At 42.3% G+C, this 27956-nt stretch overlaps 1 protein-coding gene across 1 annotated transcript in view; it reads right to left on the bottom strand.

The window, feature by feature from the left end:
- The window catches only part of tnfsf10l (TNF superfamily member 10, like), a 61421-nt gene that overhangs the window by 12255 nt on the left and 21210 nt on the right, over positions 1-27956 (bottom strand). Inside the window, exon 2 of the mRNA XM_080486461.1 lies at positions 19752-19901. Within this exon, the coding sequence (XP_080342587.1) occupies positions 19752-19901 (150 nt within the window). The remainder of the gene's footprint in view (positions 1-19751; positions 19902-27956) is intronic.

Genomic DNA, 27956 nt, shown 5'->3' with positions numbered 1-27956 from the left:
TTAAAATTTTACGGTTGGCTGTTTCTGAGGAGTTCCTCGCATAGTTGCCTTAATTCAAACCAAGCACCTCCGCATGAACAAACAGTCCTCCGCCACGGTGTTTTCCTTTTCTTTTCCACACTCTCTCCAAAAAGTGTAGAATATTTTTACGTTGTCTTTTTAAAAAAACGTAGCTGACGTGTTTTTTTTTTTTTTGTTAGTTAATAAACAGTTGAATCAGTTTTAATCGATCCTTTTTGATTAGGGAGCAAAAAGAAAAGACATGTTACCAACTAAGATATAGTTTGAGGCTGATCTTCTTGAACAAGTAGAGCAGATGTGCCTGCCTCGGAATAGATCAAGTAATAATGATAATAAAATAGTATATTATAAAACCAAAAAAAATGCATTATTGGTGCAGAATCCCATAAATACCCATTAAGTTCATTGCAGGCACAAAACGAAGACCAAAAAGAAAAACGAGGGCATCAAAAACTAATTGAAATGAGGCCATTATTTTATCGTAGTTAGAAAATTATTGCTGCCAAAACAATGTAGTTTTCATGTACGGCCACCAGTAGGTGCTGTTGTTTCTTTTTTGTAATGAAACCACACATATGAGCACAGAGAACAATATTAAGATTAACAATGAGAGCACATGCGTAGGTCAAAAAAAGGACCCCCCCCCCCCCGTTTCCATGGAGACGGAGCGTTTTCGAAAAGTTGCACTGTGGGAGCCTGTAAATGGGGCCTGAATGACCTGATATTTGAACAATGACCCGTTTCTTTTTTTAATGCCATTCAGAAAACAAAAGTTTTAGTAGTAATTCCAAACCAATTGCTCTTCACATTACCAAATCAAATCTTAAACACGACTTCAAAGGAAATGTAAGGAGACAATAAAATTTTCTTTTTATTTGAACATATAAATACGATCAAGTACATAAAAGCCGAAACAATTGCCCATAAAATATGAAAAATAAAGACAGTTGGAGATGCAGTTTGGCTTTGATGCGATTCGGACCCATCTGGGCTTCATTGTTGGCGAAGACGGCGCCCGGAGCCGTGATCCTCCAGCATCTCGGCGGGAAACACTTGCTGAGAGGTTAGTAGGCTCGTGATAGACTTGTGCGAGGGCCAGCTGAACAAATGTGAACACAGAAGGAAAATATTATTCCTCATCGCTGTGCCGAAGTCGGTCCGGGCTGGTGGTGCGGCGCGGCGCGGCAGTAATAGAACCCTCGACTGGCTTCCTGGCAGCGGCGAGGAGGAAGATGAAGGCAGAAGTCGACGCCGCGGTTCAGCGTGTCAAGAAGTCAGACACTGTTTTGGTTGGCTTTTTGTCTATTGCCCCGTCCATGTACAGTATCTTTAAAAGTGGAGCAGTGCATTCATAGTCATAATAAAGTAGTAATAATAAAACACCTTTATTCTTTCACACAAGCTGTTCTTATTCGGTGGCAGAACGACGTCGGTGTTTAGAGTACTGAACCCCTTGAAGATCACATTTTCCTTCGTCACACAATGGAATCAAATACCGATACCATTAAGCCGAACTCATACTCCATATGTCCAGTACAGCGTACAGTATCGGGCCTGATATCTGTTACTGGTATCGGTGCATCTTTAGTCCAGCTTAAAGCAGCAGAACTTTCAGATCAGGAAGTAAGAATAAAGATATAGACACACTCATTAGATGGTTACGTTTCAGATTCCTCAGCCAAGTCTTCATGTGTTTTCTTCTTGCGTCCAATCCAAGGTGTATTTCATCCCCCCCCCCCCCCCCCCGACGCGGCCAGATGGATTTTATATGTCTGGACTGCGGAGCCGGCCCCGGGCGCATTCCCCTCATCTGACTCTGATTTTCTGGCGTTTTGCGTCCAAACGGGAGTCCTTCGTTAGCGGGTTTATCGCCGAGAAGCAGCGAGGGAAAGGCTTCATGACAGGTAACGCACCAGTGGCCAGCTCGATGCCAGCCGCTGATAGCCGACCTGCTTTGTGTGGGAGTTTCCTGCCAGACAAAACGCTGTGTACAGTGGAGGAAGCAGTCGACTTTACACACATGTGGAGGGTGGGGGGGGGGGGAGAGAAGGAGATCGGTATCGGACTTTATTGCTCACCGAGTTGAGTTTCTGCAAAGGGACCCGGGTTTATTAGTGCGTCCCTCATTTATCAATCGAACAATATGGGTGAAGGAACACAAACAGGATAAAGCTACAACATACTGTGCTTTAATGCATGATGGGCTCTGGCTTAGTGTGTGTGTGTGTGTGTGTGTGTGTGTGTGTGTGTGTGTGTGTGTGTGTGTGTGTGTGTGTGTGTGTGTGTGTGTGTGTGTGTGTGTGTGTGTGTGTTTACCTTCCTTTATGTGTTTGTGTGCGTTTCTTTGTCTTTCACTGCGAGCATATTCGACTTCCCTGTGTCTGATTCTTTCGTTGCACTGTTTGACCTTATTATTAACTCTTCACGGTACCTACGGAAATATTTGTAGTGCTTTTGTGTTTTTAAAGGAGAATCAACATCTTCTAAAGACTTTTTTTTGTTTTTTTTGGCGTGTTTGTTGATTGTAGATAACATTGTACCATTGTGCAGCGACACATCGAGATCTTGAGTCTTTGAACAAAAAAAAAACCTTTAGAACCATTGACAAAAAAAAAAGAAAGTGAAATCACTAAGGCCTCGTTCACACGATTTTAAATGAAAATGCGTCGCTTTTGCATTTTTGTTTCAGAAAGGCTTCACGTTTACACAGCAACGATGTAGTTCACGTTTTGGACCACTAGTGGGCGCTGTTTTTTGTAATAAAACTACACACACATGCTCATAAACAACAATACTCTAGAAACAATAGTAATGGTGAGTACACAGTCGAGGAAGTTGCGTTTTCCTCTGCTGACACAGAGTCGGAGCAGTTTTCAAAAAGTTTTTTGGTAAACATGCAAAGTTGATGTTTTCCTAAACACACGTTTTCTAAAATCTCCTGTTGCCATGGTGATTCCACAGCGGTCAGTTGTGGTTTGTTACGTTTTAACCAATTTAGATGATTTAATTCACAAATAAATTATACCAAGCTATCAGAATATCCTGAGAGTCATGTGACAAGTTAAATCAGTGGTTCACTCAGTAGTTTAATCTAAACCCGACATACTTGCGATGCAAATTAAGCAGTTTTTGTTTGGAAAATGTCGTATTTAAATCCACCAGGTGGGAAAAAAGATGTTTTATACACACAAATATTGTTGATGAGACTGATGTAATTTTCTTTTCATCTAATTGTTGAAAGTCGTGTACAAGCGGTGCCTTTTCTATGTATTTTGTGATTGTTGTTCCACCCAAAGGGTTAAACACACAAACAGGATTAAAGTAGGCCAGGGGCGGGGTTGTTTTACAGCCCTGGTCTTACGTTTCTTTGACTCTCAGTGTTTTAAGTTTCAATTTCACATGAATGCAAATACCTGCAGGAGTGTGTCATAATGGAGACGACCCGGCTCGGCTTCATTGTGCATTTCAAGATCATCAAATATCGTCTTCAAGTATGTTTAATATGGAGTAAATCTCGGATTTTAAGAGATCATAATCATGGCTCATGACTTTTTGTGTGGTGTTTATTATCCAGAGAATTGCAGTCATAAATGCTTATTGTGGCATTTATGTTTTCCCAGAAGTAACTCTGGGTAATTAAAGCGATTGTTGGTGTGATAAAGCATTAAAAACAAAGAGCGCCCCCTACACGCTCGCCCCGGCGGTTTTTCTCTCCGCGAAAACAACAAGTGGTCAAAGTCGCATCCTGACATCCAATTGCACCGTCGCTTTTATTGCCCCGGCGAGCGCCGCGACCTCGTCAGCCGCCGCAGGAGTGACGCGTCAGACAAAACAAGGCTGATAACGCAGAACCTGAAGGTCACATCGGATTTTATTCCTTCGACTTTACTGGCAGCTGTCATTCATCTGTAAACTGCAATTACAGGAAGCTTTCATATATATATATATATATATATCTATTACTACTCTTACAGTGACTCGTCCTATTACTATTTTGCCTAGTCTGTTATTTACAATTATTCCTACTCTTATTGTAACTTATTACTCTATAACCTTTATGATTACTCTTCTACGTCTTTTATTATTATTATTCTCAACAACAATATCACTCCCAGTAATCCGACTCTAATTCCTTCTATTAGTATGAAATTACTAATATTCTTACTGTTTCTGTTTAATGTTTTATTACTCTCATTACTCTCTGACTATTACTGTTATTCTTCTATTGCTATTGCAATACTTCTACATTTTAAAACTATAAAACTCATAAGTACTTTCTCTCATTAATTCTTACTCTTAGCCTTACTATTACTCTTCCTCAAACTATTATTCCTCTTTTTGTCTTACTCTTTAGTCTCTATTACGTTTACTATTATTATTATTATTACTAATATTCTTCCTTCACTAGAACTTTCTTTTTCTTCCTGTTACAGTCCGTATTATTTGTACTGTGCTTACTATTATTCTTACTATTGTTCCTACTCTCATTCCTCCTATTTCTAATATTACTGTTACACTCTTATTCTTCCTCTTAGGATTACTCCTTCTGTCACTGTTAGTCTTATATCAGTTACTCTTGCTCTTAATATTACAGCTTGAGTCGGCCTTACTATTCGTACTGATTCTTCCTGTTTGAATGGTCACAGATGTGTTATGAGAACAGACATTAACCTTCAACCGTTCACTTCGTGATCTACCGTGCTTTATGTTGCAGCGGCAGCGGCACTCTGAGGCATCACACTGAGACTTAAACGTAAAAAAACGGGTTGTTTTTCTCCTGGTGGGCTGCAGGTGAGGACGAACCCGCGGCTTCGGTGTTGCTATCAGCTGGGTTACAAGTGGCCTGGCACGAATACCGGATCGAAACCTGCTTTCTCGTACTTTAGGGAGCTCGAATCCCGAGCACCCGCAGAGTTTGTCATGTCCGATCAAAGGTGGCTCTGCTGAAGATTAAGCGGTAGAAGCATGTTCGGCGCTGCTCCGGCAGCAGATGCGGAGAAATCCCGCCGGCGTCCAGACGCTGCTTAGTGCGGAGAGAGATCTCTGGAGGCGCCGCTAATCCGCCCTGACAGCCACCGGGACTCGACTCAACTTCCCTGAAATCGGCCGTAATAGAAACGTTTGATCAAACGTCAAACCCAGAGGAACGTCTTTGCCTTTTCTAGTTTGTTTTCTCGGATGAGACTGTCGGTTTTTTTAGACATTTCTTCTCTTGTGTCATCGCGCAGAATAAAAAGATCAAATGTGCGAACAGCTGCACTGGAACTAAAACACTTAAATGAGTAGAGCAAACACAGAAATCTCATTTTTCTCCCTTGACCTGCAAAAGTAGCAGAGAAAACGCTTTCAGGCCAATAATCCAACCACGCGGCTTCTGTACCGGTAATGTAATTAAAATACATTTTACATTTGGAATATTGACGTTCAAACACTGAACGTGTAATAACGCCCATACTGTAATAACTTCCAGATAGTGTAATAACATACGTGCTCCTTTATCGTAATAATATTTGGCCAGTGAAATAATAAGTTATAGTGGAAATAAGATGAAAATCTGCAGCTAATATTGTAATGACACATAAATAGGGCTGCATTTCTTTGGAAATAAAACATGTTTTTGCAGGTTTTGTGCAGTTTTCTTATGCAGAATATAGATATATTGGATCGGATATATATATATATATTTTTTTATTATGTATCTGTTTAGTATATAACCTCAAACAATCGCAGTTGAAAAAAAACAACTTTTATTACTATATTGGCCGGATATTATTACACTCAGAATGGCCAAAGTGCTACAAAAGTGTTTATTTGTGTAATATATAGTACATATTATATATTAATCACATATTCAGTGATCAAAGAAAAAAGGAACTAAATGCACTAAAAGCTGTGTGTTCCACCCGAGTTTCACTTTTTTAAAGGCTGGAGAACATTTTAGAGGACACACTGAGAGTCCTGTTTATCCCCGATTTCCACTGAGGTGAAAGGAAATGAGAGAAAGCTGTGTTGTGGTTTTGGAACCGTAATTAACCTGTAAACGTCACAATCTTTCTCGTCTCAAACCGCCAGAGTTTCCCAGAGATGTGCATCTTTTCACAGCCTTTTATTGGAGCGACGACGCTTCAGATATGCAATGAATCGTGCCGAGAGAAAAAAAGTACAGGATTTTCATCCGAAAATTTCATTTTCAAAGCTTCAGCGAAGCCTGCAGGATGTTCTAATGGGGATTGTTGAGGAAAAAGTTAATAGTTTTGCATCCTTATATGAGGTTTACCAGACTAATGATGATATAGTATGTCAAGTATATCATGGAAAAAAACAGCAAAAAAAAAAAAAAGGTTTAAATATGACTTAACAAGACTATAAAAGCCAAAGCTGGACAGGAATGAGAAAATAGAGGAGCAGGATTGTTTTGGGTTTTTTTGGTGTTACAGATCATGGAGCCGGAGTTTTACAGACTGTTCAGACCAACTCCAGCTCCGGGTTTAATCAGCCTCACAGCTTCTTTGCGTCTTTACTGCTTTTCCATTTCCTCCCTTTCCTCCCTTCCTGGTATTTTCTGCGCAGCGCCGACACTCGTCCCCTGTCAAACGACATTTTGGGAAGTTCCCCCTCGGAATTGAATATGAAATATAAGACAAGAAGAGTCTAATTTAGTGTCGTTTCCTTTCAACGAAGTCAAAAAAATGTTTTCAGCGACTCTCTGAATCCTGCAGAATGCATCTTCTTCAGGAACACAACCCCCCCCCCCCCCCGTTTCATTCCTACTTCATGGCCCCTCAGAGCAAAAAGTATTGATCGCTGGTGTGCAGAAGTGAAGGAAGTGCACACATTCTTGAGTGGAGTTGTGGAAAACGTTGGAAACTGTAGTAATAGTCACTCCATGGTAGTTAAAGTCTCTCTCTCTCTCTCCCTCTCTCTCTCTCCCTCTCTCTCTCTCCCTCTCTCTCTCCCTCTCTCTCCAATAATTTTGTTTCTTCACACTATTTTTATCTCTCTATATTATTTTCTTCATTTCATTCTGCGTTTTGGGATCTTTACATTGTTTATCTTTTCAATGTTTTAGTCCTTTTGCACTTCTGATCTACATTTATTTATTTATTTATTTATTATTATTTATCACCAAATTGACACATAAAAAAGATTCCACTGATTTTAAACCCCTTGTTAATGATCAAATTAAATCGATCCCTCTTCAAGATTCAGACAATATACAAGAGAATAAATACATAAATATCTGGTCAGAATTAAATGTCCAGAAGTGCCAGACGTATTTTTGGACTCGTCATATGTGATCACTGAGCTCAGACGTTTATTGCCTCATGAAGAATTTGAGATAAGAGAAGCAACGTGGTGGAAACTCAAACCTTTTGTTACTGTAGGGAAACAGTCGCCAGGAGACATAAACGCCACATTTTTAGGAGTTAAAATCCGAGAAAGACGAGGTGTTACCTGTTAGATCGAGGACCTGAATCCACAGAAGGTTTCACTGTTTGACAGTTCTGGTTATGAGCTGAAGATCAGAAGGCGTTTACCAATGCTGAGTTACTTTATCGAAGGAACTATGTGTCTTTATGTGTAAAAATACATTACTATTCATCCTAGCTTACTGAAATGTTAAAAACAATGAACTTATTATAATAAGTCGTCTAACTGGGAAGCGTCTATCTGGGATGACACTGATTCACCAGGTTGGAAGTGAAGAAGGAAAGGTCACAAGGTTTACTGTGGAAGTAGAAGAGGTGGAGAAAAAGCCGTTGGGGGGCCGAAAGTGTCACCGTGGAGGAGACGGGGTGCAAGGATGGAGGGAGGGAGGGAGGGAGGGAGGGTGGCCGACGCCAGACACAGAGGTCCTTTTGTGTTTGTCTATCAGCTGGAAATCACCAACAACACGGCGGCCCACCACCCCGCCCTGCATATGTGTGCCAGCGTGAGTGTGTGCACAGCGTGGCGCTGACTGACATTTGCTTTTCAATGGAGGGCAGAGTGAGATAAGGAAACGCTGCTTACGGCCGAGGCCTCGGACAAACCCAAGTGACCGTCACTCTGAATAAGCGCTTTAAAAGTGGCGTCATGCCGCCCGCCATCGCTTTTTTCTTTATGAGCTCCGTCTTACAGTGACGCACTCGAAACCCGACTTGGAGTGTGAATCAACGCCCCCAAAAAAACAATGTGGTATAATTGAAATGCACATTCAAAGCCTCCTCTGAGTCCTTTGTCATGGAGCGCCACTGTCCTCCAGAGACGTTGAATAACCTGAGGGAAGACTCACTTTGCATTACAAGACTTTATAAAGGGCATTTGCTCTTTTCTTCGAGCTCTTAAAAGTCAACTCTTCTGTTTTTACAGGGGTTGAGCAATGCATTGTGTAATCCCAGTTTATACCTTCAGTTTTTCTTTCTTTCTTGGTATCATGGCAAAACAATATTTGGAAGAAATCCTCGAAAAGTTGGAGCAATTCTGATGTTCCTTTTTACACGGGTCACCAGGGCAGATCAGTGCAACTGGCAATGCAGAGCAAGTTTCTGGGAGAAGAGACGAGCAAATCCATGATGGTGTGTTCGGAAATTCTTGTTGGGGGTTTTTGTTTACGTAGTGTTTCTACTCACAAGACTCATTTATCTTCGTGTGCGTAAACTCATTGAAAGGGCCACTTCAAGAACTCCGATAAAATGTCCATTATGAATGATCATTTGCGAGTCACGGGTCTCAGATTTCTATCAAAGCTCAGACAGCTCATCTTTATGTGGTCTCGGGGTCGGATCAGTCCGCGAAACTTTCCCCTGCTGCATTTGGTTCTATTTGAATTGAGAGAAGGAAACACTTCATCACAGGTTTTAACCCGCGCGCCGGTGAAACACAAAAGTCTTTCATGGGGGTCGCAGGGAGACACAGAAAGTCAACTCGGGGTCAAGGAAGAGACATAATGAATAAGATGTGTATCGCATGGCCCAATAGATCTTCTGATGGCCTTTGATTTATCATTGAGGTAAAAGTGCGACTTCAAAAGAGGAATTTAACGCCGAATGGCACCGTTCTCAACCTTGCAGCCTGTAGTGTGTCTGTCCACGTCCTCACCAGACAGAAATGTCAAAGCAGCTGTTCTGCATCAGCAGGCGAAAGCCAAATATTTGTGGTGACATCACTGCTTCGGCCCGGCGCTGATTTACTGATATGGGACGGACAATGTGTTCACAATACCAAGCCAATGGAGCTTTGTTTCTCCACAGACACTGATCTCTGATTAGAAATCGCACACTGAGTAAGGCATGACAGATCCACACGTAGAAACATTAAAGCATTTTATTTATTTTTTTTAATGTATCTTTAAAAAAAAACATGAACATAATTCTACAAAACTTACATTAGTTTTTGACTGTCTTTAGTTTTAAGTTTCAGCATCTTTTTATTGTTAAATATTAATACACCGTATTCACAAAGGTGACGTCTAAATTTAAAACATATATTTCTTCTTTCTTTAATAACTAACTTATTTGCTTCATAAAAGCTTTTAAGCATCGCAGGCAAACGTTCTTTATCGCAGCTTCGTTTGATTCTGCTCGTGATCAAGTCATTTTCTATACTTAACTCGTGACGGTCGGTGACAAATTATGGGCGCTCAGATTTTTTGCTTCTGCTTTGGAGAAAGGGTGTGTGACGTAGTCAAGTGTATCACGAAAATGACACGGTGGCGCTCGCCAGTGGCTGACAGAGGCCTCGGGAGATATTGCGATACCTTTACAAGCTGTTTGAACTCATAAAGCTTGTAAAGGGAGCTCTCGATTCCGAGAAAGGTCAAAGTGGGAGTCAGGAAAATGTGTCGATATCATAAACTGACTGTGTTCAATGCAGATCATATTTCCAGAAAGTGTTAAAAGAACTGGTGGAATAATCCTGTTGGAGTTTCGTTAATCGAGGAAAGACGGGTGACGCTGACTCTTTGTGTGTGATATTCAGAAGCCCCATTCCCCCATTCAGATGAAAATCTCTACATCTGGCAGGAAAATCCATGATTACATTTTTGCGCCGATCTTAAAGCAAGCATGACTGGACTTTCTGCTCTATAACCCTCGCCTCACCCCGGCTTCTATAAAGCTCAATGTAAATCCCCTTCCTCTGCTCCGCCGAATGTGAAACAAGTGCAGCAGAAGCCAACTCCGACCCTTTGACCCAAACTGGAGGAAGGAACAACATTCTTCCTCGGAACGGAATAACTGCTGCTCAGCCACTGTGGCACCCAGCTCCTTTCACACCGTCGGAATGAACGGCGCTTTAAAAGTGCGACAAGTGCTCTTTAGATCGGAGACGGTCGGGGCGGACGGACCACCGACTGTACAAAGACAACGGGAGCCGGACGAAGATTGATTGGCTTTTCGAGGAAAGGAAAAGAAAACCCGCAGCCGACTCCGAGAAAGAGATATACGAGAGGGTACGCGTCCTGTAGTTGTTTGAGTTAACGCTGTCCCCGGGCGTCGTCCATCACTCAGACTGAAAGCTCCTGCACTTCGTCTCAGCAGGTGCGGTGGACAGCAGGGTTATAAAGGGAAGGGAAGCTTCCTAGACCCCCACAGATGGGGAGAGCTCGTCATGCCATCCCAAATCCTCCCGCACTCTTCCTCCCAACCGCTCCCCTGCTGTTCCCCGCAGCCTTGTGCGCTTCCTCTTTATGTGGGCAGCCTCTAGAATCTCTCACAACGCGTGTGCGCGGGACTTAAAAGGCAAAGGGCTCTACACGTGTGAGAGGAAGCCAATGCCCCTTGTTGCATGTGTTCATACATTGTTTTGTTCAAAGGCCCGAAGAGGTGAAACTCCAGGAGAGCGCTGCTTTATTGTCTCCCCCTTCCTTTGTCCTGAAGTCTTTTCATGTCTCCACATTCTTGTTAGTGCACATCAACCTTAAAACCAGTGTCGTTTGACATTATTGACGCCGGCTTGTGTCTCTGAAAATCCACAAACAAATGGTGCTGACGAGGCGACGAAAGAGCTTCAGTCGATTTATCAGTGACTCTGGCACACAGTTTTGTTTCTGTCACAACTTTCACTGCAGAAGAAGGAAATGCAGCTCATCTCTGGTCGTTTTTTTCACCCTGCAGTTTGACAGTGGTGCCCTGTGGTGAACTGGCCACTTGTCCAGGATGTACTCTGCCTTCACCTACAGATAACTGGGCTTGACTCCAGTGACCTTTGAACCGGATGAAGAGGGAGCGATAGAAGATGAATAGACGACGGTGGTTTCAGCTCTGCGTCGCTGAAGACATTTTAGCCATGTGCATTTCTGCAAAGCCACCGATGTGTTTCTAAAACGGCGTTAAGGAAGTCACATGTACAGTTTTCTATTAAATTTAATGGAATTAACTTGGGAGTCTGTCTGTCTGTCTGGCCTTTGCAGTAGCAGCAGCAGTGAGGATGGACATGCAGGCGACTGGTGAGATGAAAGAGGATTTGATGAGGACAACCCACTGTGACACCACAAACAAGAAGGACATTGCCCTACAGCACAAGAGAAATAATCACAGTGACAAGCCAGTCATTACGTCTACGCATGTGGAAATGAGACCCACGACTGGAGACAAACTTCAAGTCATTTAAGAGTCGAATCTTTCCTTTTCGTGAGAGACGAGTGTTGATGGGGATGGATTCAATACACAGGAGGCGGACGACAAGCTGCTTTTTATGCATTCGGAGAATTAATGTGGCAGGAAGCAGGAGTTGAAATGCTCACACGGCACGGAGAGTGATCACCAGTAACTTGTGTCCAATGTGAAGCTGAAACATCCAGAAACCATAAGTGTGGATGTTAATCTTTCTAATTTGAAGGTTTGTATGACGGCGCAAACGCTGCCTCAACCTAACGAGGTTTAACTTGGCCGGGTTTCCTTTCCCTTCTTTCTCCTCGCACTGTTTACACAATCAGAACCACATTGTGGTATCTCCTCCACTGGCACGCCTGCGTCTTTCCTCTTCTCTCGTCTCTCCCTGATTCCCTCCCGATGTCCTCCTGCGCCTCACTTTTCCCACTTCCACTCTTTGGGCTTGCGCGTCTCTCGTCGCCACATCTGCCCAGCCTCTCTTTGTTTCTTCTAGTCGTCCTATTCGGTCGAACTTTTTATTTTCACTCGAGAAAACTTTCAGTAGAATCTAATCGACTGCCATCACCTCTGTCATCATCAGCGTCTTCCTCCATCATCATATTCATCACGTCAGCGTGGCAATTTTCTTGTTTATATCGAACACAGCCTGCACGGACGTGTTTGGCAGTTCTGTTCTTGTACTGTACGTGATGTAAGGTCAGGACTGGGCCAAGTTTTACCCAGTAGAGTGAAAGATTCTCTGCCTGGTCCTTATTCTGGTTTTCACTTAAAACCTGCCCTTCAAAACTCACATTGATTCTTTATTTCCATGTGCATTCATGTTCTATATTTTCCTTATTGTCTTATTGACTATTTGCAGAGTCAATGAGTTATTAAAAAGAGGCTTTTATATGTATTTTATTGTGGAACAACCTTCTAAAAATTGAATTGTTTGTGTCAATTTGCTTTTGGGTGACTGGATGGAGAACCGAGCACCCGTAAATACAAAATAAAATATGGTACTATGGAGTTAAATTGATGTTCCAACCTTTAGTAAAAGGCCTACGTATGGGTTAACCGTCCTCTGTAGAGGCCAAATTGATCATAATGTTTGGAAAAGCAAAGTAAAAATGGTGGTACTCATTTCGTGGTCCTATTTAGTTGTTCCTCAAAATGTACCAAGAGCAAGAATGTGTGTGTGTGTGCGTGTGTGTGTGTGTGTGTGTGCACACACTCCACAGTCATTTTAGAAGATAAACTGCACCCCAAAAGAGCTTTAGCGCTGTACTTTCAGAAGAAAAATGTTCATTATTTCTCTGTAAGTAAGTCCAAACACTCCGCCCTTCCTGTCGTTCTTGTTTTTTATGACCAACAAGCTCTCCCAAACTCAATATATTAAATATTGATCAAAGAAATCCAGGCAGCTGTTCTCAACCTGATGGATCAGCTCCCAGTGCCAGAGCCAAACGCCAAAGCTTTCGTGAGTCTATTATATTTATGTGCATAGCTAAACCTTGTTTCTGACCCCGGATTTGTCAGACGTTTCACACCGTAAGCCAAATCCGTTACGTAGCGGTCTGAAGGGGGTATCGTTCACCACACAGTGATCCCAGCCGCGCTCCGGGATTAGCGTTTTTCACCTAAGTCCAGCAATAAAAGCCCAAAGTGTTTCAACCCTCGACTGAGGAACACTGGCTCAAATGGGTTTTTTAAGTAGCAGTAAGGAGCTGCGATAAGTCCTTCCCTTCCTGACACCTGTTAGCCGCTAACAGCTGCAAAGCCTTCGGGTGTTTTGTTAAACGGCTGCGGTCAAACCACAACTACATCTGTCATTCAGAGTGACGACTTGAAAAAGTGACTTTTTATTTTATGATATACACGACATGCAAACAGCTAACTGGAAGGTTAATGAGTAAATGTTCATCTATGGAGATTTATGTGGATATCAAGTAATATTCTTGCTTTTTTTTAAGGGGGTTGATTATTACTATTACTTAGTAGGCAACCATTTAAATAAATCGAATTTACTGATTCCAAACTGGGAAATTCAAGGATTTATTTTTTTTTTTTTTTAACAAACACAAAGACTGACATTCACCAGCTTGGCACAACCTCAATTATCCAGGAAATCGGTTGTCTATATATGCGCCACGCATCACGTGATGACCATTTGTGGTCATGTGCATCCAGACGTGTTCCAGATTTGAACCGAGATGTGTTCTAGATCAGTGATCCACAAGCTTTTTGGACTCTTTGGATAAACTGTGATGGACTTAAGCGCAAGTAAGAAGCACTGATGGAAGTTAAGAGCGTTTCAAAATCAGACGAATGGAAAATCAAATGTACATTTTCAAAATAAAACTTTTTTATTCTCTCTTTGCGGCCCGGTACCAGTCCACTGCCCGATGCTTAGGGACCCCTGACACACTTATTTTCAGCCAATTAAAAGTTTAAAAGGAAGAAAAAAGTTTCGAAGAAAAAAATAGGTTTTGATTCTGCCACATGAAGAAGTGCGTCCGTCTGGATTATCGAAGTAAAACTGTTCTGTAAGACCAGCCTGCTTTTGTCTAGAATTAATGCCTCGAAGCAATGAGAACTGTGACACTTGAGTTTTGCAGCTGATTAATAGGATTTAGAAGTTTATAATCTCGCTCTTTTAATAGCAATTCATTTTTATTTACTGCTTGATGTTGATCGTAGTTGGCTATGGGCCTGCAGCTAAGCTAAAAAGACATCACTTTCATGTATGAAAACACATGTGATTAGTTTGACTGTTCTCATCAAATTTAGCAGGAAAGAAAGTGGAAACATTTCCCATGAGGCTGAGCCGATTCAGTCAACCTTCTGTGAACATCTGTGATTCCTAACATGTGGCCCTTTTTGGCTTCGGTACAAGATTGTTGGAGGAAAGGACAAAAGGGAACGACCGATCTAGTAGCTGTCGACTCCTTTGAGCAAACAATGTGTGCGTGCCTACGAGGAGAGAAGAGAACCGGTAATGTCACCTAACTCAGTTCAACCCAACCTGACTGCAAATCAGTGCGTCTGAGAGGAACTTTAGCTTCGAGAGTAATAAGGAAGCACGACCACCAGCCTCTCAGCCACTTTACAGAAGCTTAGAGACGTGTATTACCGCAGGCCACAGCGCTGCCTTGGTTTTCCTATTGTGATTATAAAGAGGTTCAGCAGGAGCAGGTGTGGAGGGAATTCGGGCCATTGTGGACTTTTCCTCTGGGCAGTTCATATTGAAATTGCCTCGCATAGGACTCAAGGTTTCAAGTGAATTGGTGTGATAAATGGAGGAAGACACGAATGAAAAAGGACCTCCGTGTCCTAGGGTGAAGTTTACTCTGATTGCCGCCTGGGAAATTCACAGTGAGTGTGACTCAGACTGCATGACGGCTCGCCAGTCTCCGTGTTTAAAATTTGGATTTGTCCAGCCTGGTCGCTGGAGCATTTTATAAGAGATGGCGCCGACTTGGCCTGCCAGCTCAATCTAACCACCATCTTGGCTTTTTGACTCAACAAATACTTTTAAAAGACAAAATAGGAACTTAATTGAGTGATAGAAATACAGTTTAAACAAACATAAACCAGGTATCTCTAAAAGACTCTGACATGTAACCCAGTTCTGTTTGGTTCAGCTGGACCGTGCATGTGTGAATGTTTGCACGAGACTAATGGGATGTAAATTTGTTAGGATGTTTCTCACCAGCGAGAGCCTGTTTCCTCTGTATATACACCAGAAACCCCCCCCCCCCCCCCCCCCCCAAAAAAACCAAGACATTCTTGTTCCTGTTCACTGAGGAGCAGAAATCTCCTGATTGTATCGCACAAGTAGAGCGGAGAGAAGGGAGGCAAAGAGGTGAGAGGCAAAAAAAAAAAGAAAAAAAGAAGGAACCGATTTGGGGAGAAAGTAAGCCAAAGTTTAGGTGGAGGCGTGAAGCTGAGATATGTGGCTGTATGTATCCAGACGTCTGGAAGAAGATGACTTATGGTAATGTTGTGACTCAGTGGGCTTATGATGTTTGAGTGGGTGTGTGAGAGAGCGACAGGGGGGATTCTTGACCAAGCGTCATGGACTCAACGTGACGGCTAAACCCAGGCCTGTAGGACATCATATACCGACACACTGATTGCTTTAGATCATGTTTACATGAGTAAACACACGTCCTTGTAAGCAATAGAGGCTCTCGGCCCTGTGCGCAGTGAAGATTATAAAATCATCACTTGTCTGAGCAGAACTTCTGAGCCGATGTCAAGGAATACCAGGTGGTCGTAAAGCTGAACTCAGCAGAAACAGATGGAGAGGTTCACCGAGGTTGGAGGAGTTACAGTGAGTGGAACTAAGACTTTTTCCTCCCGTATTATCTTCCGCATTTTGGGGGGGTTTAGCGTCTCAGGAAATGACTAGTGACCTCTCTACACATGCGAGGTACACTTCCAGTAAATAGGCTGGGCAAAGCAAACAAAAACCACGACTTTAACAGAGAGAAAAAAACAAAACACAACTAATCTGGAGGACGTGTGACTGGAAACTCGAAACAGTTTTTTAAACGCAGTGAAAGACTTACGCCAGCAGGGGAAAGACGGAGACTAAAAATAGCCATCCAACCTGCATGGCGCCATCCAAACAAAATCCACCAACTAATCCCGTCGCAGTGTCTTTGTGACGTACTTCAGCCCAACCATTGTTCAAACTCGCAAATCTGTGCACCCTTGTTGATCCACTACATCAGTGGCAGCCTGCTACCTTGAAGCAACATCACTATGATATTATTGCACCGTTGACCGACGTTGAACACGTGTATGGATTTACAGCGTCCTAAGGGGTTAAACTTTTGCACATGCGGCATCAGACAAGAGCAGGATCTCTTCATGCATCTCCAAAATGGGTTTATACACATTCAATCCCCGAGCTTAATCTGGGCTGACATTTTCACTTGGATATAAAACAAAATTGAAAGGTCTCATATTATCCAGTTTTCCAACAATTTCAGATGGTTGTCAGAGGTCAAAGAACATTGTATTCAAAGTTTATTTCCTCAGATCCAGCCTCGGTCCTGAATTTCTAGTCTAAAAGTCCCTCTATAGAGCTCTACTGAGAACAGGCTGTTTCTGTGTCTGTACCTTTAAATGCTAACGAGCTGTGTCTGTCCTTGAGGTACCTGAGTACCTCATTGACCAACTAATTTTCCCAAAGGGCCAAATGAGAAATCAGCACTATTGTGCGGCCGAGACTTAAGTTGACTTGAGTTTTGCTCAATTTCTGAGCTTTTACATGATTTTTATGAGCTCCTGTTACTCTGCAACACTTTTTCATTGTAAACGTTTGTCTGGAAATCATTATACATTTTTTTTTTTTCAAATGTTGAGCTCAGTGAATACATAAATAAAAACTATATATGTAATTTTTTTCTTTTTTTTCCCACTATGAAATACCAATTCTGTGAGTTAACAAGTGGCATCTCTGTTTATAATGCCCAGCTCTGACATAAGCTTTTCTATGTAAACCCTTTTTCTGAGGTGTTCAAGTTGTGTTTGTAGCTTACAGTTACTTATCCTGTACTAGTCTTGCAGCATCAGCTTCTCCAAAGTGTTCGACTTTAAATTTATCTCACGTTTTCGATTAGATAAAAAGCCTCCAGTGGCTCACCAATACACATGTAGTCATTCACTCTCACATACGTGAATGTTTCGCTTTCTTTTTCCACACAACAGCAAAGTTGGCTCACACGTATGCCGTGGCGCCGACTGGCTGGTTCTGACATTGTTGACAGTATTTCAAAACACACCTTCACTTAATGGGCTAAGAATAACTCTTTGTATTCAGATTATTCAGCATTATAGAACTTAGTCACGCTGACTCACACGTGCGTTAGATGGTTGCAGTTTCGCACCCATTTTTCTAAATTATACAGTTCTTGGCTTATAGTCTTCCATTAAGGAGACACATCACATAAAAATGGGGTCACTCGTTAGAAAATCGGCACCTCTCGCACGTTCGCACTGGTAAAAATGAGTAGGGTGAACAATAAACAGTGTGTCAGAAACGGACGGGGATTTCACAACACTTGCTTACGTTCCAACACTCGACTGGATTTCTATGGAAAAGCTCTTTTGTAAACTGGCACCCACCTTTACTTGAGAAAAGTCTGGCGCGATTGCGCTCAGGCATCAGCGGCGTACATTAGGAGCGATAAGCGGCCAAGTAAACGTCAACCGCCCGGCGTGTCGACACAGGCACACGCAGAAAGTCAGAGGTGCGTTAGCAGGCCTTGCTTTTGTGTTGATTTGAAAACACTCGGAGGCTCGCAGAAGTCTGAAATAAACACCCCGTGATGAATTATTGCCTTTCTTATTGAAAGAAACAAATATTTCTACACCCACACACCTTTAAAGGTCAGGAGGTCACGCGTTAGGCCGTTACATTTCCCTGCGACATCATGAATTATGTCGACTGGAAAAAAAAAAGAGAAGGAAATGTGGAGGTAGTAGATGGGAAACAAAACAAGTAGAGGCACACCGGAGTTCGTCGTCGTCGACCAACCATGACAAACGAGGTGTCTTATTTAAAACGCTCACGTCTCCTAAAATCATTCCGCTGCCACTCCATCTATCAGATGTCAGAGAATATTTCCAGGACAGGTTTAAGATTAATGTGCAGCGTAAGACTTTGCATCAAATGCAATTAAACCGTAATAAAACTGATAATAAAAGGTTATTTGTTAGTTATTATCTGCTGTTTTCAATCCTAAAAGTCCACATGAAATCTAATCAAACCAGCCATTAAGTTACACTTGTTCATTCATTTGAATTGTGAGGTTTTTGTAAAATAATCAGAAATGTCAAATACATTTTACTTCAGGAGCACCATACGGGGTTAGGGTTAGGGTCTATATTTTCACAAAACTAAACAATTACTACAGAAACATACCACAATCTCAACGTGAAGCCAATTTGAATAAAACCTTCTGGTGCATAAAAAAAAAAACGAAAAACAGTTAAATGTCCAAATGTCTTACGTTTGACACTCCTGTTTAAAACCAATGGCTGCTTACGTGAAGTAGTGGAGTTCAGCTGTGAGACATTTCGCAACACATGATGTCACACCGACACTTTGGACGCTCTCCCCTCCAACTGTCCAACGCAGTTTGTTGAACTCAACTCACGCTCTGGCATGTGTATTTACCCCCACGAGTGTTACTCCCCCAGCAGCTGCAGGTTGTTCCCCCCCAGCCCGATGACAAATACGCCCCATTACCCCCAGCCAGAGGTTGGGTCCCGCTTCAGTCGCTGCAGATGTTTCTGGGCTCGCCGTAACCGAGCGGATTCCTTGGCGCCGAAGCCGGCTTACATCAGTTCTCTCGCCCGGGGGAACACACGGGGTTAACGTTGAGTTTGGAGGTGTGAAGGTATTTGATTACTACACAATAAAAGACAACATGAAAGAAACCTCTTTGATACTACTTTTGTTTTTTTGTAAATGAATGTGCCAAGTTTTATGATAATGCGTACATATTTATACACTGGGGGGTGTTTTTCCTCAATCTAGGAAAGAAATGGTGAACTGTCAGTCCAGTACCACATTATGACCCCCAGCCCACAATTAATACTATTTATTTTAAACAGATATGAACCATGTATGAATTGAAGCGACTCCAAAGTAATAAATTATCAATTGTTTTAAGCTAAAATCTATCGAATATATGTACGTTTGTTGACACTAAAGAGACAAAATGGACCACAAGCTCTCTGGCGAAAGGCCTCCCTCTCAATCTGGTAATGAGGACGACACTATTGTTTGTCTTACAACAATCGAATATGTTTTTCAAAATTCAAAAAACGAACTTGTGGAAAGATTAATATTGAAATATCAGAGCTTATTAGGTTTTAATTTAGTGAATGTGAACCATGATAAGGTTGGAAACTGTTTTTCAGCCCTTTATCCTTTTAAATGTCTTTTCGAGTATGTCTCAATAATATTGTCATAATCATACTGTATGGGGGAAAAATATATTATGATCTCATTTCAAATCAATTTAGTCGAGGTTCGATTCCCCATCATGTCCTAACAATGTGTTTAATAATCGTTGTTCCCAGTGTGGATGAAGGTGGAGCACCTCGTCATCATCGCATCCTGAAAGTTTGTCCTACCTTGGAGATGTAGGCCTTGATGCCTTCGGCCAGTTTGATGCAGTGCTCTCCAAAGAGCTGGGCCAGCGGGTCCGGGATGTCCTGGTCCTTATCCAGAGCATTCAGTAAACTCAGGCACTTTAACTCCTCCGTCACCCCCTGGCTACGCACCTGGGAAGCAAAGACGCAGCAGAATTTGGCGTCAACACGACCTTAAAAAAATACTTTCACAACGATATCAGTTGTATTTTTTTGTTTTTGTTTCCCCCCCCCATAGCTTTCAAGTGTCCAGGACAAACTTTACAATCTGCTCATGACTTCAAGTCGTAAAAAAATCTGCAAAGTATGAGTGAATAAAACAACGAACAATGTCGCCTGTGTTTTACAGTCGGAGGTAAAGTTGTACTATGAACTGTCACACGACTGCAGGTTCAACCAATTATAGTTAATCATACTAAATAAACCTTAAAAAAAACACACACAATCTGAATAAACTCATTTACATACGTTTTCTAATAGTTTCCCCTCAAAGGGCCATGGTTATAATTCTCAACCTAATTAAAGCCGCGTTTCATGCTTTCAAAAAATAATGAGAATAACTGCAGGGTAAATCTGTCAGTAATACAGTTAATAAAGCCGTCATTACTGGCTTTCCTGTTTTGGTTCTTCATATTATGGCCGTCACTTTATTTTTCAATGCCCTCCTGGGACACTGATGCATGCCGTTCAACTTTGTCATCCTCCTGTGTGTCGTTACTCTCGCCGCACTGTCACACGATCGCGCCGTTTCGCCGCCCGTTTCCTCCCGCATGTGTTTCTCATTACATCAATGCTGGTGGTTTTTGTTTTTTTTTTCTTAACAATTATCTCAAATATGTGTGTTTTGTTTTTTCCCCCTTTGAGACCATTAAGCACTAATTTCTCTGCCTCAGAAGCAAAACAAGAATATTAATCAGTGATTACACAAAAGGTACAGGAGTTACTTTAGTAACTTCTTTCTTTTTTTCCCCCCAAACCATTGATGATGAATTAATGAGTAATACAACACTTCTTAATCTTCCTCGTAATCTAGTTGTCTATATGTTAAGATTGACCCCTAACAAAACCTAGGTTGACTTTCACTGCTCAAGTAGCTTACTGAGCGCCGTATAAAAGATTAATTACCTTTCAAAAGATACTGAAAAAGTAAATCTCCTATTTGCAATACACAGCTGTGTTGTTGTAGTGTTGCCATGGTGCATCGTCTTGAGCCGTTTGGGTCAGAAATGATGGATTTGCCCATTAAAATCAGCTGAAATTACAGTTGATTCAGAGGAAGAGGCTCTATAGTTCGTATCAGTCGAAGAAAAACCTTTATGAAATAACAATAGTGGAAAAAAACTGCATCAAAAGACCCAAGAGAATTATTATATATCCCAACAAATCTACAATTACAATTCTTCACTCAGGAGTTCAAACACTAAAGTACCACAATTGGTGCAAACTTTTCTTTACATATGTAAACGCATGCATGGAACAAGTCTGATCTAGTTTTACAGGTACGTGCAAATAATGATTTGCACCCATACAGGTATATATTTTGTAATACTTCTATATTTTTACATACATAGCTGGGGACAGGCTTCAGCTCTTCAACACAAATCTTTCACCACTTTGTTCATAATGGAAGAAATTTAACACAACCGTTCCTCTCTCACATTTTTTTATTTTTATTCTTCACATGAAACATTTTTGAATGACATTTCCCTCGTGTTATTGAGTTAACAAAATACTTCCCCAGACCCAAGAGTAATACCCTATTTCACTTTCACGAAGTTGCTATAAAATTGAAATGTAACATAACATATTATACTACTTTTAACAAGTTATGATTCATATTGCTGTAAAATGCATCATTAGCCGGCTTGTTGACGGCGTTAACATTTGGACAGAGCCAACTCTGACGAACGTGGGGGAGAACTCACTCGAATGGCACAACCCATCTGCTCTACTGCCATGCCGAGGCGGCTGTACTCCAAACTCGATGGGGAACTTATTCAGCACGTTTATTACGTGTGTTTAATCTTGACTGGATCAATCCGCTGCATCAGCGCCTCATGGAGCAACACATGTCCAGCGGACCGACACATTACAACGCGTCAAGACGTCTAATGAGAGACAATTATGTGAACAATCCCTCTGTGACCGAAGGGGAAACTGCTTCTTTCTTTTCCTCGTTCCTCCTGTTTGGCAGCTGCTCGTATCCGACTTAACAACTGTTTCGTTTGGAGTTTTCAGGCCGCTCAGGTCGAATCGGCGACTTTGGCAACCCGAAATGCGACGTGGAGTCTGTGTGTGTGTGTGTGTGTGTGTGTGTGTGTGTGTGTGTGTGTGTGTGTGTGTGTGTGTGTGTGTGTGTGTGTGTGTGTGTGTGTGTGTGTGTGTGTGTGTCCTCCAGGGAGGTTGTCAGCGTCACGGTCTGAAAGCTCTGCTAATGACTCTATAACAAGCACTGATGAGGAAAGAAAGATTACAGAGCTGCACTCCTTCAACCCCTCTCTTTATTTTTATTAATCTCTTTCCGGTTCACCCCAGTTCTCTAATGAACCCCCCCCACCCCCAATTCTTGTTATTCTTTTTCTATAATTCCCATCCGTATTGAGCTTTCCGGCTACCCTTCTTCCCAAGCAGTTATTTCTTTGTAATATCGAATCATGTTGACGCTCGGAGTGGCTCTCTCTGTTCCTCGGGTAGATAACGGAGTGTCTGTGTTTGTAAATCAGCTCACACCAAGCGGGAAACAGAGGTCGGTTCCAGGAAAGACCGGCGTTTAATAGAGAGGGTGGGTGGTGGGGGTGAACCCCAGTCCTTAACGGATGACTCACGTTCTTTATGGCCTCACACATGTCCTTTCATGATCAGATCAATGTGTCCCATTAGATCAGCTTGTCTCGTCTCGTCTCTTGTTTGAAGTCTCGGAATGTCAGATGTGACCAGGTTTACAAATTCTAGGATAAATGAGTTTTAACAAACTTTACGTAAAACTGAGAGATGGGATTTTTTTTAGGACGTACATCTGCAAAGTTGTCAACTTATTTATATTCTACATTCCGACGTCTGTAGAAATCCCTTCTAGGAACGTCTTCCGCTGTCATTAGAGGCTTTTGTGATGAAAAGAAGTACAAACTGATACAGTTTGCAGTTTTAAACCCATTCAGGGTGTATTTCACTCACTTTTTCTTGCTCCCATAGCGTCCACGACAGTTACATGTAGGCGTCTTGTAATGTAATCACGTAATGTTATCGTTAAGCAGCTTCCAGAACAGCTACTTTCCCTACTGAGGAGTTGGCAACACTGGACTGTTTATCTCAAACCAGCTGCAGCCTCCACTGACCTTATCTTAGATGAAGTTGTCATCATAGGAAGAAAAAAAACTTACTTACTGACCTATTAAAAGAAAGCAACTGTCTTTTTTTAAGGTCTAAGCCAACATGCGGTTGGTTCTGCTACGCCGCTGTTTCAGGACCTATTTTGTAAACTTCTAAATTGTTTCCTTCGTCCGTCTTTTGGACTCGGACTCGCTCGTCCCACACTGCAGCCATTGTCTCTCAGTGTTGCGCCGAGCGAAGAGGAAGCGCGGCGGGTCATCTGCATACAATCAGGGCCCATCAGAAAACTGCTGACAGCGGCGTCTGGGCACAGACACTTTGTCTGTTGTGAGGAGGCGAGTGATGGCAGCGAGTGACGGCGAGGTCCCAGCATGCACCGGCGGATCTGAGCTCAGTCGGCACCAGCGATGCAGCGAGATGTGTATGTGTATGTGCCCATTAGGTTTTGACGGGACCGGTAGGGAGTGTTTTGATCTATTATGGGAAAGAGTTGGTCTGCGCTGGCGAGGAGATAAAAGTCCGTGCACATCACTGCACTGAGCTACAAACAAGATTAGAAGTAAACGTTCTGCTCCATTAGCGTTCGGAACGGAGGCCAAAGGCTAAACCAAGTGATCCCGAGAACCATTATCGCCAACCTAAAGCACTTTATTTTCCTTCTGGATGTATCCTGAACGAGGATATATCTTCTCGGGTATTAATAAGTGAGAGGTAATTTAATTTGGGGAAACTCTTGAGGATTAAATTGCCCAGAAATCAAGCAACATAATGTCACAAAACCACATTTCCACATAATTTAGCCGTCATCCAGGCCAGCTTTCTTTGGACACAACACACGGGTTTTTATTCAATTTTCTACTGCTGCTCAAGTTTTTTTTTTCCTGCCAGAAGTGGTACTAGTCATCGAAACAAGGCCAACCGACGTCGTCTCCCTGAGAGGAGGAGAGCATTAACTTTATCACCAACATCAGACGTGGATATAATTAGCCAATCCATTTCTAATCAGAGCTGAACCTTTGGCCTGTACTGATTGACCACATTTCCTGAAGCCATATCAGCGTTTAGAAGAAAGAGTCTTACCACTGAGACCCTTCATTCACGAGTTCGTAATGTCTCAGAAATGAATTGCAAGTTCTGTCCAAATGTTGACTCACAATGTCTGACATCTTTTTATGCTTTTGGATGAGGTTCTGCGGGAAACAAGGGCTGAGCTTCCATGACAGTGTTGGGACATCTCTTTTGAAGTCGTGGTTTTCTTAAAAAATGAGACATATGTTTGAGATTGAAAACAAAAAAAAAGCATTAGAAATGTCAAAAAGGTATTAAAGGGTTCATCCACAACAGCGATGAGGAGAGATTTTCTTTCTTTCTTTTCAAGGTCATGAGGATTAACCTCCTGTGGACCTAGATTGTCTCTCACAGGTGTCCTCAAATTTATCTCCAAAATGTCATGAGAGCTCATTGTGTGCCGTTTCTGAATGTTTCTCACAAGTCTGGTTCTATCTTGAAACCTTGAATATCCTTCAAAACTCAAGAGGTAGATCTCTGCATGTTGAATGTTCCTCCAGATTCATGAGAACTGATCCTCTACGAACCTTGAAATCCGGCCAAAAGCTCTAAGACGGCTCCTCTCTGACCCTTGAAAGTTTCTGAATATCTCTCAAAAGTCACAGTAATTGATCCTCTCTTTATCTTTAACGTCTCCCAGAGGTCATTAAAGTTATTTCTCTGCAAACCCAGATTATTTCCAACAGGTATGAGGATCCTGAAAGTTGGTCCACGCTTGTTTAGATTTGCCAGTAAAGGCTGACATGCTGCATCGACTTTATTTTAACTTGTAAAAAGAGTTTCTCGACATCTCGATATGTGTGAAGGCTGCTTCTCAGGAGAGATGCAGGTGAAACCTGTGTCAGGATATCTCTGCACTCCCTTACAAATATACAAAGTTCACCCTCCCTGATCTGCTTTCAATATGAGACTCTGCTTCACCATCGCACGCTGCCAAAGCCAGAAAGAATCAAACGGCTCTTTAAACCGAACCTGTAAAGCCAAACTCTCCTGCCCTGTTGGCCCGACTTCCAATGCATAGTTGGTCTTTCTTTCCTCTGACATTATACTCCCGTCTTCCTCCTGCTAATTTGCATCAAACCAATATCGTTTGACCGTCTTGCGGCCAAGCAGCTGAAACCGGAGCCCAATTTAAAGTGACTGTATCAATTATTTCCAGTGCTCACTTCGGTTTTGGTTTAGAAAGCAGGAACAGTTGGAAATCTTCAGAGAGGAAAATGTGAGATATCCTGTTGGCCAGTGTGGACATGCAGGCCCCCAGAGACGAGGAGGGGAGGGGAGGGGGAGGGGCGGGGACTCTGAGCCTCAACATCATTATCATGCCCCGGGAGCATGCATCTGGAACTGCTCTGCAGGTTTTAAACCTGAATAGTTATAGGAGGACCCCCCCACCCCCCCTCCCCTCTCCTGAGTGCTCCTTTGACAGCAGTTTATCAGCCAAGTTCCAACTCCCCGTTGCCAAATCCCCCGAATCGCAACAACCGTCTGCTTTACCTGTCACTTCGGGAGAAAGTTACACCCCGGATGATTAAAGGTTACCAAATCAATAGGCTGACAAGAAGTTGACTTTGGCTCCTTGAACTGTGAAACCTGGTGTCTGACATAGATTTGAATGATCGCTTTTGATTTCCATCCGAAAAGATATAAAGAAGGTTCGCCTGGCAGTTCATTTATAAAAACATACTTGACTTTTTCCTCAAAGGACATATATCCTTCCGACTTGGGTGGGGGGAGGGGAGAGAAAAACCTCCTAAATATCGGTCGCTGTGCACTCGCCCCCCCGAGTAAAGTATTTCTTCGTTGCGCTGACATCAATGACTTGTCCTTCACTTAGCTTGGCAGCAATGAGTCCGCCGGGCCCGCTCGGCGGCCAGAGGCGGGCGGACAAATGCTGAAAACATCTGATGCAACTCTCCGCTGTGTTGTTAAATCCGGTTCAATACGGCCGGGTGGCTCGGGAGAAAGGACGATTGTGTGCGAGTGTCTGTAAATATTATTTTCAGCGGACATTGCTCCTGACAGATCCACACCGCCTCAGCGAGGGACTTCAGATCGAGGTCAATTCCTGTGCACGCAATTCACTAGCGTGTATTTCCGTCCAGTCCTCGAGTAGAAGCGTTCTGGTGATGTAATGTACTAGATTGCCATGTTCAGGGACGCCGACGGCGAAAACATCTGGAAGAATGCGCATGAGAATGTGACATGTCATCATAGAAAAATCATCTTATTGGCATCATCCTCTGCATTTCCCAGAAATGACTTATTCAATCGGGTTAATTATTCAAGTTCAAGTTATGATCTAACCAACAAAATTGGCAAATAAACTTGTCTTGGGCTGTCAAAGAAAGTGGCTGCCAAGATGGCCGCCTTTTTTTTTTTTTTTTGCCAAAGATGTTCCTTATCTTAACAGGATTTTACCAATTTAATAGATAACAGCAACGAATCAGTTGATCAAATCTACAAACTCAGACCGACTCAGTAAGACTAACTCAACCAAACACAGCAGACGGGAACGGAAGCTTCGACAATGATCTATTTTGAATGTCCGCCATCTTGGTATTTCAAGTGCACCAAAAACATTCTTGCTACGCTTGCATCACAGTTTCAGAGATTTAAATATGCAGTTACCAGCTGCACCACTGCAACAAAGGAGCTCCGGGTAAACAGGAGGTTCCAGTGTGAAAGTGACTCCTTTTCATTGCTTCATTGCAGTGAGGATTACACTTCTCATAACAAAAGGAAAAAGCAGCAGAACTTGCCGAGTCGTTGGCTTTTGACCAACAATAGGGTTAAACAACAGACCGTGAACCTTCAAACAAATGCGTCTGTGAATTTACTTGTTTGCAATGAAGGTCTTATACATCAAGCTGTTGTTTTCTAACTAATGCAAACATTTGGTTCCAACCCAAATCTTTAATTAATTGTAGTTTTTTTGTGGTTAATGCTTTCTTCTCCTGCTTTGCAGCAAATAATGCAGCGTCATGTTTCGATGATGACTCAGGCCTTCATTTGCACGTTTTCAAAGAAAAACTCGAAACTTACTATGAATCTTATCGTGGCAACGGTAAAAAGGAAACTTCAACAGTGACATGTTGACAATGGAGACAGAAGTACGTCAGGTTTGGAATCCAAAAGGTGGTCGGTGTGAAACCGCCTCAAATTATCCAGTAAGCGCACTGCGTGGAAGACTCAACGTGATGACGATGCCAAACAGCGCTGACTCGCCAAATATAGTCGTAAGCTGTCTCAAAGGCATCGACCAATATGAATAGTAGAAAAAACTCGGAGGAACTTCAACTCGTGGACGAGGGAACAGAACTCTGTCTTTGTCTTTCTGCACCTTGTGTTATTGGGAATCTCTTTGAAATATCTTGTTTCTTCAGTATGAAATCATCCTCGCCCCATGATGGAGAATCCATCATTTCACATGCAGGATCAGGCCGCTTCGAGAATATTTGTTGGACATTTGCATCTCTGTCAGCATGAATACTTACAAGCAGTTTTTTTTTTTTTCATCATGCCTGCATTCACCTCTGGACCGTCGGTATTAAATGTGACGAGGGGCAGTTTTCTCAGGTTTCACTTCACTGTAAACTCTACGACACCGACCAAAGAATATGTTTAATACATGAGAGGATTTATGGTTCCCTTGTTACTTTGGGGACATGTTTTATTCAGGTTTTCACCGTTTTCTTGTACATTTTGTTGAACTTTAGCAGTGTATTACTGCATTTTTACTATAGGTAAACTGAATATATAATAATAGAGAGTACTGTTTATCGAGTTTGG

This window comes from Lipophrys pholis (assembly GCF_963383615.2).
Source record: "Lipophrys pholis genome assembly, chromosome: 18".
Classification (NCBI taxonomy): domain Eukaryota; kingdom Metazoa; phylum Chordata; class Actinopteri; order Blenniiformes; family Blenniidae; genus Lipophrys; species Lipophrys pholis.
Note: the sequence above shows the minus strand (reverse complement) of the source record. Positions and strands in the feature narration are given on the sequence as shown.